This window comes from Eptatretus burgeri, chromosome 6, assembly GCF_056783735.1.
Source record: "Eptatretus burgeri isolate ZD-2024b chromosome 6, Ebu_testis_v1, whole genome shotgun sequence".
NCBI classification, from domain to species: domain Eukaryota; kingdom Metazoa; phylum Chordata; class Myxini; order Myxiniformes; family Myxinidae; genus Eptatretus; species Eptatretus burgeri.
In genome coordinates, this window is record NC_140966.1 from 33,468,256 (window position 1) to 33,481,827 (window position 13,572).

Genomic DNA, 13,572 nt, shown 5'->3' on the forward strand with positions numbered 1-13,572 from the left:
AAATATTTGGTCAACCTCCCACAAATTGCAACAAAAGCAAACTCAACAGATTTTGATTCCTGGATATGTCCTTAGTGACAGTAAAAAAGTCCTAAGGGAACCGCCGGGGGGGAAGTCCTGAAATCATGGAAATACAATAAGGCCGCCACCCGGCTTCGGGGAAAATCAGAAAATTGTAAAGATTGATATTTTAATATGTAAATATATGTTTTTCTGCACCCTAATTGTTTCGAGTTATGGTCAGTATATTGAAATACAAGAATAATTATAAAAAAGTGAAATGTATTGAGGGTAAAATAAAAAATTATAGCTTTTTTGTCCAAAAATGTCAATTTTTTTGTCCCGACAAAAAAAAAAAAATTACCTGATATTGATTTTGGCTCCTGGACAAAAAAAAAAATAAAAAAAATTAAAAAAAAACGTTGAAGACAAGATGAAATCAAGTCTATGGCAATACAATATAATTGTGTAAATCATAGAAACATGACAAAATTCACAATTCCAATCGGGGCAATCACATCTGCCTGACAAAGGTTTCGAAATGAAAATGAAAATTCGCATTAAACTCAGAAACTACATCCATTATAAACTTACTATACATGTTGAGAAAAATCAGGCGTATTAAAGTTAGAACTCGACAATGTCGTCATCATCCTCATCATTGTCACATGGAGTGTTTGTGCAGCCAGAGCCCTGCAGTTTCCACAAGCTGGAGTGCACTCAATGTTGTGCTTCTTGCATGTGCATATGACCTTGACTTGACATATGACCACACCTTGACGTTTTAGCCAGCTTATGCCAATTTTTGGAAAATTTGTCTAAAACGCTGGTACACGTCGAATACATTATGGGTAAGTTTTGATAACATCGAGAGCACGCTGAAAAACACTGCCATACGTCGTTGTACGCTGGCTTTAAACGTTGTACTTTTCGGTTGTCCTCAACTTTTCCATGCTTGAAATTTTAAGACTTATGCCAGCGTATGACTCACACATTCCGCATAACGCTGGCCATAAGTTGTAGGCACGTCACGCGATCGTTGACACACATCGACACACGTTACTTGTAAGGTGCTCATAAGTCGAAACACATCAAGGTAATGGTTAGCGTCAGTGTACCAGACTCCCTGGTTTTATTTTTATTTTTTTTATTTTTTTCTTCCTTCCTTCGGTATGATGGTGATTTTGACACTTCGATTTCTAGTGCGGTTATAATATAATATAATTAATAGGCTGCCGCTCAACGAATTAAATCATAACCGCACTGTACACTGAACACCGTCATACCGAAAAAAAAAAAAACCCGGGAGTCTGGAACACTGACGCTAACAATTACCTTGAAGCGTTTCGACTTATGAGTACCTATCAAGTAACGTGTGTCGATGTGTGTCAACGATCGCATATCGTGCGTACAACTTATTCCCATCGCATGCGGAGCGTGTCATACGGCAACTACGTCGTAAATTTTTCAACATGTTTAAAATTACAAGACATACTCCACTTACTACGACGTATGATAGCGTACTTTAGCGTTCTATTCAGGCATACCAAACTTACCCATACCGTATTCGACGTGCACCAGCGTTTTAGACGCATTTTTCAGAGGTCGGCATACGCTGGCAAGATCGCCAAGGTGTGACTGCAATGTTGACACTTCCATTTCTGCGACGGTTATGATTTGAATAGTTGTGGGGCAGCCTTTTCATAACCTACGCCACGTCATCGTTGGCGATGCGTGCAGCGCGCTATGCCTAAGTTTGACTATCGTTGGGCATAGGTTGTGAAGGCCGACAACAAGTTCAGCATTCGTTGGTATAAGTTATCTATAACACAACGAAACGTTCTGTGTCCGTTACTAATACGTTATGCATAAGACTAAGTCATTATGAATACATCCGAATCTTAAAAAAAAAAAACATCAAAAGTTCAATGTAAGCCAGCGTTTTACATACATTTTAATACGTTGCCATTGCTGGCTAAAACGTCAAGGTGTGACTGGGCCTTCATGGTGCTACATTCAGCCTGGCAGTTGCACCTAATGACATGTAACATCTTTTCAGGAGCTGGAGCTATTGATGTCTGAAGTGGCACAAAACCCTCGTCACACTTCTGCCAACCCCAGTCTGTGGAAGAAGTATGCAAGTCTGACGTCTTGAAACGAATCAAAGACCACCTTCAGAAGCATGCCAAGTCTGCAAAGATATCTTCTAGAACTTCAGTGCTCTGGGTTCAGTATATAAACATGCTAGACATTCGACACAAATACATCCGGGCAGAGTGCACTGGGAACTGGGCACTACATCTACAGGCCATCCAGGAAATGCTGCCTTACCTGGCAGCCTCGGGCCACAACCTGTATGCCAAATCTGCGAGGGTGTATCTGCAACAGATGTCCAACCTCAAAACTCAACATCCAAATGTCCACAAACGTTTTGATGAGGGGTTCCATGTGGTTCGACGAAGTGATCGCCTGTGGGCAGGTCTTTCATCTGACCTGATCATCGAACAAGTTCTGATGAGAAGTTTGAAGACCAGCGGGGGGCTCACATGAGGGTGAGGAATGACAGAGCAACAACGGCTGGTATGGCTACTATCAATGCCTGCCTGTGCAGAAATAAACCAGGCAATGAAGGAGCTCGCAGGTGTGAATTACAACACTGGAGAGCAGAAGAAGGACATGACCAAGGCAAGACAATCTCATGACTCGAAGGACACACTATCAGCTCCTCAGTATTTCCAGGAACGGAATTCGTTCAGTAGTGATCCACGTCTGAGGAACATTGCCACTGGAGTTCATGCACACCCCATGCACACCCCGTTATCAGCGGTACTGGGACAAGGTGGCTTGGAGCTCCTCTCATGTGCAACCACAGATGTTACCACCAACATCAGAAGCAGCAAAGTATCACAACCTGTGCGTGTATCTGCAAGTCTAAGAATGGAAGGGATGTGCAGATGAACTTCTTCCGACAGACTGGGGTTGGCAGAAGTGCGACGAGGGTTTTGTGCCACTTCAGACATCAATAGCTCCAGCTCCTGAAAAGATGTTACGTGTCATTAGGTGCAACTGCCAGGCTGAATGAAGCACCATGAGATGCACATGCAAGGAGCACAACATTGAGTGCACTCCAGCTTGTGGAAACTGCAGTGACTCTGGCTGCACAAACACTCCATGTGACAATGATGAGGATGATGACGACATTGTCGAGTTCTAACTTTAATACACTTGATTTTTCTCAACATGTATAGTAGGTTTATAATGGATGTAGTTTCTGAATTTAATGCGAATTTTCATTTTAATGTCGAAACCTTCATCAGGCAGATGTGATTGCCCCGAGTGGAATTGTGAATTTTGTCATGTTTCAATGATTTACATAATTACATTGTATTACCATAGACTTGATTTCATCTTGTGTCTTCAACATTTCTTACTTTTTTTGGTCCAGGAGCCAAAATCAGTATCAGGTAGATATTTTTTTTCGGGACAAAAAATTGACATTTTTGGACAAAAAAAGTTATAATTTTTTATTTTACCCTCAATACATTTCACTTATTTTATAATTATTATTGTATATCAAGAAACTGACCATAGCTAGAAACAATTAGAATGCAGAAAAACATATATTTACATATTAAAATATCAATCTTTACAATTTTCGCATTTTCCCCGAAGCTAGGTGGCAGCCATATTGGATTTCCATAATTTCAGGACTTCCCCCCCGGGAGGATCCCATAGGACTTTTTTTCTGTCACTGATGACATATCCAGGAATCAAAATCTGTTGAGTTTGCTTTTGTTGCAATTTGTGGGAGGTCATCCGACATTTTGACTGTACTATTTCTGAACCATTGTGAATCTAATTCTTCACTTATTCAAAACATCACAGCAATTTTTCAATAGACAATTAAGCTCTAATTACCTCTGCCACCGAAGGTGAAGGAGGATACGTTTCCACCCCCTCTCTGTCTGTTACTTGCAAAATCGGAGATTTTTCAAGTATATTGGTCGGTCGATTTTGTTATTCTGTCTGTCTGTGTCTGTCAATCGCCTGCAGATCACAATTTTAAACCAATCTTCATGAAACTTCACCACATGGTAGAGTTTGCCATAAGCAAGAAGCCTATTATTTTTGAGATAAACATAGACCAAAAAGTCAACATAAGCCAAAGGTCAACAACTTTGGTGACATTTTTAAAATCCTCCATTTTCATCCGATTGACTTGAAATTTGAAGAGGATTTGCATATCAGGTCACTGAATTCAACCACCAATTATTTTTGAGGTCAGCATTGGCCAAAAGGACAGCAAAGGCCTGATTTCTAAAATTGTCATTTTTCATCCGATTGACCTGAAATTTGAAGAGAATATATATTTCAGGTCACTGAATTCAACAAGAAAATTATTTTTGAGGTCAAATTTGTTTTATGGATTTTGCAAGCATCCTACTATGCACGACATCTTTTTCTTGTTTGTCTGTCTGTCTGTGTGTAGGATATCACAAAAAGTTGTGGACAGATCCGGATGAAATTTGGTGGGCAGGTTGGGTGTGTGACAAGGACAAACCGATTAGATTTTGCTGAAGATCCCGATCCAGATCTGACAACCAGCATTTTTAAGTGGTTCTTCACCAATGAGAGACAGGACAAAAAATGATACATATCACGACATTTCAAAGGGTTGTAGACGGATTCGGATGAAACATGGACACGTTGGGTATGTGACAAGAAATAATTGATGCAATTTTGTTGATCTGAATCTAGATCCAATCATTTTTTCAGTGATTCTTCACCATTGAGAGATAGGGTGAAAGTAATATGGAGCATGATATCTCAAAAAGTTGTGGACAGATTCGGATGAAACTTGGTGGACAGGTTGGGTGTGTGACCACGACAAATTGATTCAATTTTGGTGAAGATCTCGAGAATTACTAATTTTGGAAAGCGATTCTTCACCATTGAGATCAGGTCAAAAATGATATATAGCATGATATTTCAAAAATGTATTGGGCCCGATATGTTCGCGTGGACCAGGCATTACGTGGCGGAGGTATACGCTCGACCGAATGCCCTTCTCGTTTGGTTTGAGATCAGTATCGTGACAGCATCTTGCATAGTCGAGTCTGGTTACATCTTGCAGTTTCCGATGAAGGAAACCTTTTTGGCCCCAAAACTAAACAAACCACTTTGCAGCCAAAAACTACGTTTTTTTTCTATCAAAAATAATGTGCTTCAATCAGATATCCATTCTACAAAACAAATACATAAACATGTTGATGGAACAGAAGACGAAAAAAAGAAGAAAAAACAGAGCAACTTTCAAAACAATCTTTCCTCTATTTTTCAGTCAGCAAAAGTAGAAACAGAATGATCCTTAGCATCAACTTTCAAAAGTGGTGCATTACGATGATGGTTTAGGCTGAACCATTGTGGTCTGAAAGGGCACATATTATTAAGATCATCATCCTAAATTATGCAATTTGGTGTCTGTCTGTCCGTCTGACATTTGGTCATTACTTATCCAATGTCAACCAAACTTGCCAGGGGGACGAAGGGTCACACACGATGGAGGTTGCACAGACTAAATCCCCCCCTCCCCCACCCAAGGGAGGTTTATGCCTTGGATGAACTCCATGTGAAGATGTATAAAAAGCTTATCATGGCATTTTGTGGGGTACACCTTTCAGAAGTAAGAATTATTATAACCACAACCAATTCCATAATTTCTGTCCAACATATGATTTCCTTTATAAACAGTCACGACGGTTGTTTTACACCAAACTGAAAAAAATTTGGAGGGAATCTGACGTCCTTTTGGCTATGCGTATCACATCCCCCAGACCTGCGTTTCTCAACCGGGGGCATGTGACCCCCCAAGGGGGCCATCGGCCTTCGACCGGGGGGGGGGGGGGTCATGAGTGGACGCCAAAAAACTGCGATTCAGAATGCAGAAGCTTGTAATGTACAATTAAGGTGACGAGTCTCCGGTCATAGTGTCAAAGTAAAAGGGGTAGATGAGTTCAACCACGATTTTAAAAAGGGAAGGCGGAGCCCACAGAGCATTCATAGTAAACCAATGTTTACAAAAACGTTAGAATTTTGTTTTTTTTTTATTTTTCTCTCAGATGTCGAAGGTTCGAAAATGGAATGACAGCTATGTCAAGTTTGGATTCACGAATGTCAGTCGAGATGGCGTGGACTGCGCGCAATGTCTGCACTGCTCGGTCGTGATGTCAAATGCGTCACTACGTCCTTCCAAACTTTCAAACCATCACGACGAGATGCATCCCGGAAGGAAGGAAGATAATATCGACGCTCTGTCTGCGAAACAATCACGATATGACCGTGAAGCACACTTCCCAAATTTGGATTCCGGCCAGAAGAAAAACCTGCTCTTCAATCCAGAAACGAAGTGGCATACCGAATTGCGAAGTGCAAGAAGCCGCACACTATTGCTGAGGACCTTATCAAGCCATGTACAGAGAAAATGGTGGAATTGATGATCGGACCAGAGGCGAAAAAGAAGATCCAGAAAGTTTCGCTCTCTAATGACACGATCCGACGACGGATTGACGACATGGCCGCTGATGTGTGCCGTCAAGTTTGCTCCGAAATCAAACAAAGCACGCTCCAGGCTAGCCTTCAATTAGACGAGTCTACCGACATCTCCCTGGAGAGACAGTTGATCGCCTTCGCTCGCTACAAGAGAAAGGAAAGATGAAAGAAGAGTTCTTGTTCTGCAATACCCTACCAACCACAAAGACAGCGGCAGATATCAAAGCTATTGTGGACTCTTTTTTTTTTTTAAGCTAATGGACTCTGTTGGCAGAATTTCAAGCACATTTGTACTGATGGTGCCCCAGCGATGGTCGGTGTCAGAGGAGGGTTCGTCACGCTTGTGAAGAACGAATGGCCGCATGTGATGTTCTCCCACTGTTCGCTACACCGATACGCTCTTGCGTCAAAGACTCTTCCGCCTCGTTTGCTGGAAGTCATGGACATCGCGGTCAATGTGATCAACTTCATTCGTGTGAGGCCAAAAATCATCGGCTCTTCCAACTCCTGGCCAACGAAATAGGAGCGGAACATGTTGGACTTCTGTTCCACACCAAAGTCCATTGGCTATCGAGGGGGAAATGCCTCTCTCGGCTGTATGAACTCCGGGTTGAGGTGGAAATCTTCCTGCGAGACAACAAAAACAACCTCCATGTCCACTTCGACAATGAAGAGTTCGTCATGATGCTCGCCTACCTGGCCGATATATTCGGCCGACTCAACGAAATGAACCAGTCCTTGCAAGGCCGTGATGTGACAGTCAGTGACGTTCAAGACAAGCTTGCCGGACTGTCTGCTAGAATGGCAGTCTGGCAGGCACGAATCAAGGCCGGGTCCACTGCCTCGTTTCCTTTCTTGGACGAGCTCCTGCAGATGCAGAGGATTGAGCTTCCCGTCGGCATCAAAGATTGCATCACTAGACATCTCGACAATCTCTCCGCTGAGTTCAAATCGTATTTCGACGATGCACCGTTGGATGTTCCGTGGCACAAAGACCCTTTTAATGCCAAAATTGAACCTACTGAAGACGAAGCAGAGGAGCTGGCAGAGTTGAAGGTTTCAAAAGCAATGAAGCTGGTCTTCAGCAACAAAGAAGACCACTCCACCTTCTGGTTGTCTGTTCAGGATGCGTATCCACTACTCAGCAAGAAGGCATCCGTAATGCTCATTCAATTCGCCACAACATATCTTTGCGAATCTGGATTTTATGACCTTGCGACCATTAAAACGAAGTCCAGAAACCGTCTTGACGTTGGGAACGATATTCGCCTTGCTGTGTCCAAGAAGGAGTCAGACATAAGAGGCCTCGTCAGACAAGCCCAACAGCAAGTGTCTCATTGATTGTATTGCTTAGAAAAATGTTTACTTTGATTTATCTTTTAAGACTGAGTAAATAAATTTCATAAAACGAAATCTGCATCTTTTATTGAAGGGCAGGGGACCACGAATGTTAAGCGACTCGGTAGGGGGGCCATGGGCCATCAAAGGTTGAGAAACGCTGCCCCAGACTAATGGACTTGAGCCATCTCAACTTGCTTGGCTTCTCTGTAGGTCTTGAGCGAGGCTACAATGATCTGTAGCTAATTAAGGTACTTAAATGAGTCTTTACACACATTATATATTCTTTTGCCTGTCTGATTTTTCTAGCCATCAGATTATATGTTGCCTGTATATGGATTGTTTATAACTTATATCTTGGGGCCTCATTTGTAATTTCTCCCGGGCATGGCTTCAAGTGTGACGTGCAGTATTGCCCCAGACACCCTCACGGCCCAATTGTGACCTTTGTTTGATGCAAAACCCTGTTCTAATAGTGGCTAGCATTGTTTAATACTTGCCTTGGGAGGGAAATTTGAGAGAAAATTGCATGTATACATGTTCAATAACACATGTTGTCCCAACCATCACAGTGGAGTTCAACCATCGCAGACCATGATGCTGCGAAAAACTACCCACGGCAGCTCATGGAACTAAAAAAGGCAAAGGGATTTATGCCGGAGCAGGTTTACAACGCAAAAGAGACGGGATGATTTTGGAAGAGGATGCCATGTCGTACCTTCCTGTCCAAGCAGGAAGGATCTACTCCGGGGTTCAAGGTGGCTAAGGATAGTCTTACCCTTTTTGTGACAATGCAGCAGGTGACTTCCTCATGCTCCTGATGATAGAACAGCCATTGCAGGTTCGACATCCGCATCTTTCTAACCTACACCCTACCCCTTCATGCAGAATCATAATCCCGAGCTAAAGGCCCGGTCACACCTTGACGTTTTAGCCAACGTATGCCGATTTTTGAATTTTTTTTTCTAAAACGCTGGCACACGTTGAATACGTTATGGGTAAGTTTTGATAACATTGAGAGCACGCTGAAAAACACTGCCATACGTCGTTGTACGTTGGCTTTAAACGTTGTACTTTTTGGTTGTCCTCAAATTTTTTCAAGCTTGAAATTTCACGACGTATGCCGGTGTACGACTCACACGTTCCGCTACGCTGGCCACAAGTTGTATGCACGGTCTGCGATCGTTGACAGACGTCAACACTTGTAAGTTAATCATAAGTTGAGACACGCCGAGGTAATGTTTAGCGTACCCGAAACTTATTTCTAACCTATGATTAACGTGTTGTTGGCACGTTACGCGATCGTTGCCACACATCGACAGACGTTACTTTTAAGTTACTCATAGGCTGAAAGACGTCGGTATAATGGATCGTACTTGCGTCAGCGTCCACGGCCATGGCCAGGACACTTATTTGCAGCATTCTTCAAACTTTTCTTCAGCATGACGAGGATGTTCACACTTCGATGTCTAGCTTGGCTATGATTCCAATTGTCCATCGGCAGCGTCTATTTAAAATAGTCGAGTTTGAGTGTTTTAACACGTTCAGAAGAAACGCTTCAAATTTCCAAACCCCAGCGTCAAAAAACAAAGGCGAGTGACAGCAATTTAAATCGTTCATTGTAAACAATGAAAATAGCTGAGTGGTACCGTTTAAAAGTCGTTGAGTGTAAAAAAAATCGAATTGTTGAGCGCAAGCGTCTACTTTCAATAGTGGAGATGCAGCCATTTAAATCGTTTAGTTTATCATTTAAATCGTGAAATCGTTAAACGCAAGGACGATCCATCATAACCCACACCCTCCCCCTCACACTCACATACTACTGCCAACATGAACAAACTACTACTAATACTAATACTAATACTGATACTGTTACTGCTGACATGGACATCGACTCAAAAAGGACTCGAAAACACTGTTGGGTTCCCCTTTTATATACCAATTACCAAAACCACTGGGAACACGTCTTTATATGGCAGTTGTAAGCTAGAAACACGTTAATTTATTTTTTTTTGTCGACCGGAAGACGTCATTGGAATACGTCTACATACGTCGATGTGTGTTGGGACTACGTAAAGAATTGGTTCAAAGCACGTCAAACATAAGTTAGAAATAAGTTTCGCGTAAAAAAGACATTACCGCGAAGTGTTTCGACTTATGAGTAGCTTATGAGTAGCCTTTGTGGACGTGTGTAAAACTTATCCCCATCGCATGCGGAACGTGTGTCATACGCCGAGTACGTCGTAAAATTTTGAACATGTTTAAAATTTCTTGACGTACTCTACTTACTACGACGTATGATAGCGTACTTTAGCGTTCTACTCACGTATACCAAACTTACTCATACCGTATTTGACGTGCCCCAACGTTTTAGACACATTTTTCTTAGGTCGGCATACGCTGGCAAGATCGCCAAGGTGTGACCGCGATGTTGACACTTCCATTTCTACGGCAGTTATGATTCGAATCGTTGTGCGTCAGCCTTTTAATAGGCTACGTCACGACATCGTCGGCGATGCGTGCAACGCACTATGCCTAAGTTAGACTATCGTTGGGCATCGGTTGTGTAGGCCGACAACAGGTTCAGCATTCGTTGGTATAAGTTATCTATAACACAACGAAACGTTCTGTGTCCATTACCAATGCATTATACATAAGACCAAGTCGCTATGAATACGTCCGAATCTTTAAAAAAAACATCAAAAGTTCAACGTAAGCCAGCGTTTTACATACATTTTAATACGTTGCCATCGCTGGCTAAAACGTCAAGGTGTGACCGGGCCTTAAGTGTTGCGTTTTCTATTTACAGCAGAGGACGGAATAAGTTTCCTCTCACCCACACCACTATTTGGTAAAAATCACCTCGCTGCTTTGGAATAAATTAAGAAAGCAAAACTTGTGTTTTTGTTTAATTTATACTGTATTTATATATACTACACTGTGCTTTATATTTATTTTACATGCTTATTTCAATTGTGAGGTTTATTCTGGCTGCCACCCACCTTCCTCTCTCTTTCCTCGAAGCCCAAGAACCTAACCTCCCTTTTCCCATTGGCGCTTGGTTTACACTATTGCGGTTTTAACGATCACAGCATTTTCCAACAATGTAACCCCAACGATATTTGAGGATTTACTTTGTATAAATGATGGTGTCTGGTTTCCTATCTCCTCTCACCACTTCGCGCATCGTCACAAAACGTCTTAGATATATTGGGCCAAATTTACGAAAGGCATTTAACGAACATCTTGCAAACACATGCCTAACCATTAAACGGTGACAAAAACCTAATTGTACGTGCATAGCTAATCACCGGTCTAGATTTACAAAGCAACTTACGAAGGGAGATAAATAGCTGATTAGTTGTGTGTTGTTTAGTTGTGTGTTGATTAGTTGCTGATTAGATTAGATTAGCCTGTGAAACACTGCACATATTTCTAACATCCAAATGAAATGATACACTTGCATATAATCGCAGTGTAACAGAATTGTTGGAGGTCATTCAGCGCATTACTCCTCATCATAGGTTGATCCAGGTCATCTTGCACTGGACTCAGCAGCCAACTAAATGATTCCTTTGAGAGTCTGTAACGCCGGACAAATTTAAGATTGTCATACTTCAGAGGATTGCATCTATCCTCAAAGATTCTCAATGCTAGATTCAAGTTAGTAATTTCCAGGATGTGGGAACAACCCCAAAAGCCAAATGAAGTTGATAAACATGTGAAGACAAAACAAAACTGGATATCAAAGTAATAATTCCCAAAAATGGATATTACTTTTGATTGAACGAATATTAAAGTTTTCCATTTGAGATTTCTAAGAAGCAAATAATGCAAAATGAATAATTTTGTTCAGCAATTTTAATTATCATAGAAAGTATAAAGATTGAGGAGGGAGCTGTTTTTTTTTTATTCTTTGAATTATTTTCCAGAAAACAAGAATTTTCAACAGCATTCATGCATACAATCAGTATGAACAATTGGCATTTGGATCAGCAGTTTTTTGCAAAAGCAAAGCATTTTGTGTATACTGAACAAATATATATATATATATATATATATATATATATATATATATATATATATATATATATATATATATATATATATAACATACATACATTCATGTTTTGATACTGTATAGTGCTTGCATTTCAATAATATTGCTTCATATAACTGTTGACGTTCCCAAACCAAAAAGTAAAGTGTGTGCTGCTCACCAACCCGTTACGTAACCACGAGACAAGGGCTTCATGTGTGACTTCAGGTAGCCTTTCTCGCAGTGTCTCACGCTCTTCTGCACTTCCAGACAGCTCCAGGGAAATTCGTAATTCATCAGCCAGTTGGAGCACACGTAGGCCACCGACAGCCTCGATGCTACCAACACCACCAAATGGGGAGACAGGTGATTGGCAGTCAAAGAAACCTCCTCCAAACTCCATTGCCTTCGATCCTGCCGGGAGTATAAATGGCCACCTTTTCATGCTTGACGTTGAGTACACTATCAAGGTCAAATTGGAAATGCAAGTAGGAAGTAAATAGTGATGATTACTGGGATGTCCCATCACAGCATGTGATGAATAAACAATTAGCAATACAAAACCGAACTGAAAGTGAAACGGGAGATTTCTGTATCCAGTTGTATCTGGCCAGATTATCCTCCCATCAGAAACATGCGAGATCTTGCTCCAATCTAATTGTTTGTTTTCTTTCTGCACATGCGATTCAACAAATCGAGTGACCACAAAAATGTAAAGCAATGGCAAAAATTGTTTTGTTGCATTCTATTCCATTACCCTGGTTTAACAAAAGTAAGTACAGTTGTATGCAAGTTTTTATGTTACATATCTTCTTCTCTTATGCAGTACAAGGCTGTGGGTAGCATCATTGGCTGAGGGTGCGGCTGTTCGGCAGATGCAATACCCTCCATAGGTTAGGGTAGGAATTTGTAATTTGTTGAAGGTGCCTGCGAAAGCGAGCCCACTCTTCAGGAAGATCACCATGGGATCTTTAACATCCACCAACTAATGCCAGTAGACGGGATTCCCATTTAACATCCATCTGAGGGACAGCAAACACATTGATGAATCACCATGCCTGTAAAACACCGGGATGACAGTTTTTAGCTGGGAAGAGACCTGGGCCGAGACTCCAACCCAGACTAGACAGCTTAGAGGTGAGTGTGCATACCTCGAGACCATCCTTCCCGTCCATGCCAGATTATGAAGATGTGGTTATCGTCAAACTTCTCTTTTTACCTCAAGTTCTAGTCTCTGTTCAACAACATTGTCAAAAATATAATTGCATGGAAACTCAAAGGAAATGAATCAACAAATATTGCTGAAAACAGAACTCAACATTAAAATATCATGCTATACATCGTTTTTGGTCTGATTTCTCAATGGTGAAGAATCATTTTAACAAGCTCAAATGAGCTAAGATCCTCGTCCTCTTAATGATGACGTCATAAAAACGAATATGACGTCATTGTGATGTATCAGGTTTGCAATAAATTATCTGTGCTAATGCCCGGCTTGATTCCCGCAAACAAAATTCAAACAGCTTGCCTAGTTTCGGAGATAATGGTATAGGCGATTTCCATTAGCGGCGATATTATGACGTCAACTTTTTTTTCTAGGAAGAATTTACAAAATCTGAGATGGTTACTGCCTGCGCGTGGGCTTT

The 13,572-nt window shown here is 41.4% G+C and overlaps 1 protein-coding gene across 7 annotated transcripts in view; it reads right to left on the reverse strand.

The window, feature by feature from the left end:
- Window positions 1–13,572, reverse strand: part of PPFIBP1 (PPFIB scaffold protein 1) — a 262,577-nt gene that overhangs the window by 192,792 nt on the left and 56,213 nt on the right. For 6 of the 7 annotated variants that reach the window (XM_085884524.1, XM_085884523.1, XM_085884522.1 and 3 more), the window contains one exon: window positions 12,108–12,340. In XM_085884524.1, coding sequence (XP_085740650.1) covers window positions 12,108–12,340 — 233 coding nt within the window. The remainder of the gene's footprint in view (window positions 1–12,107; window positions 12,341–13,572) is intronic. The other variant, XM_085884525.1, reaches the window with a different exon arrangement.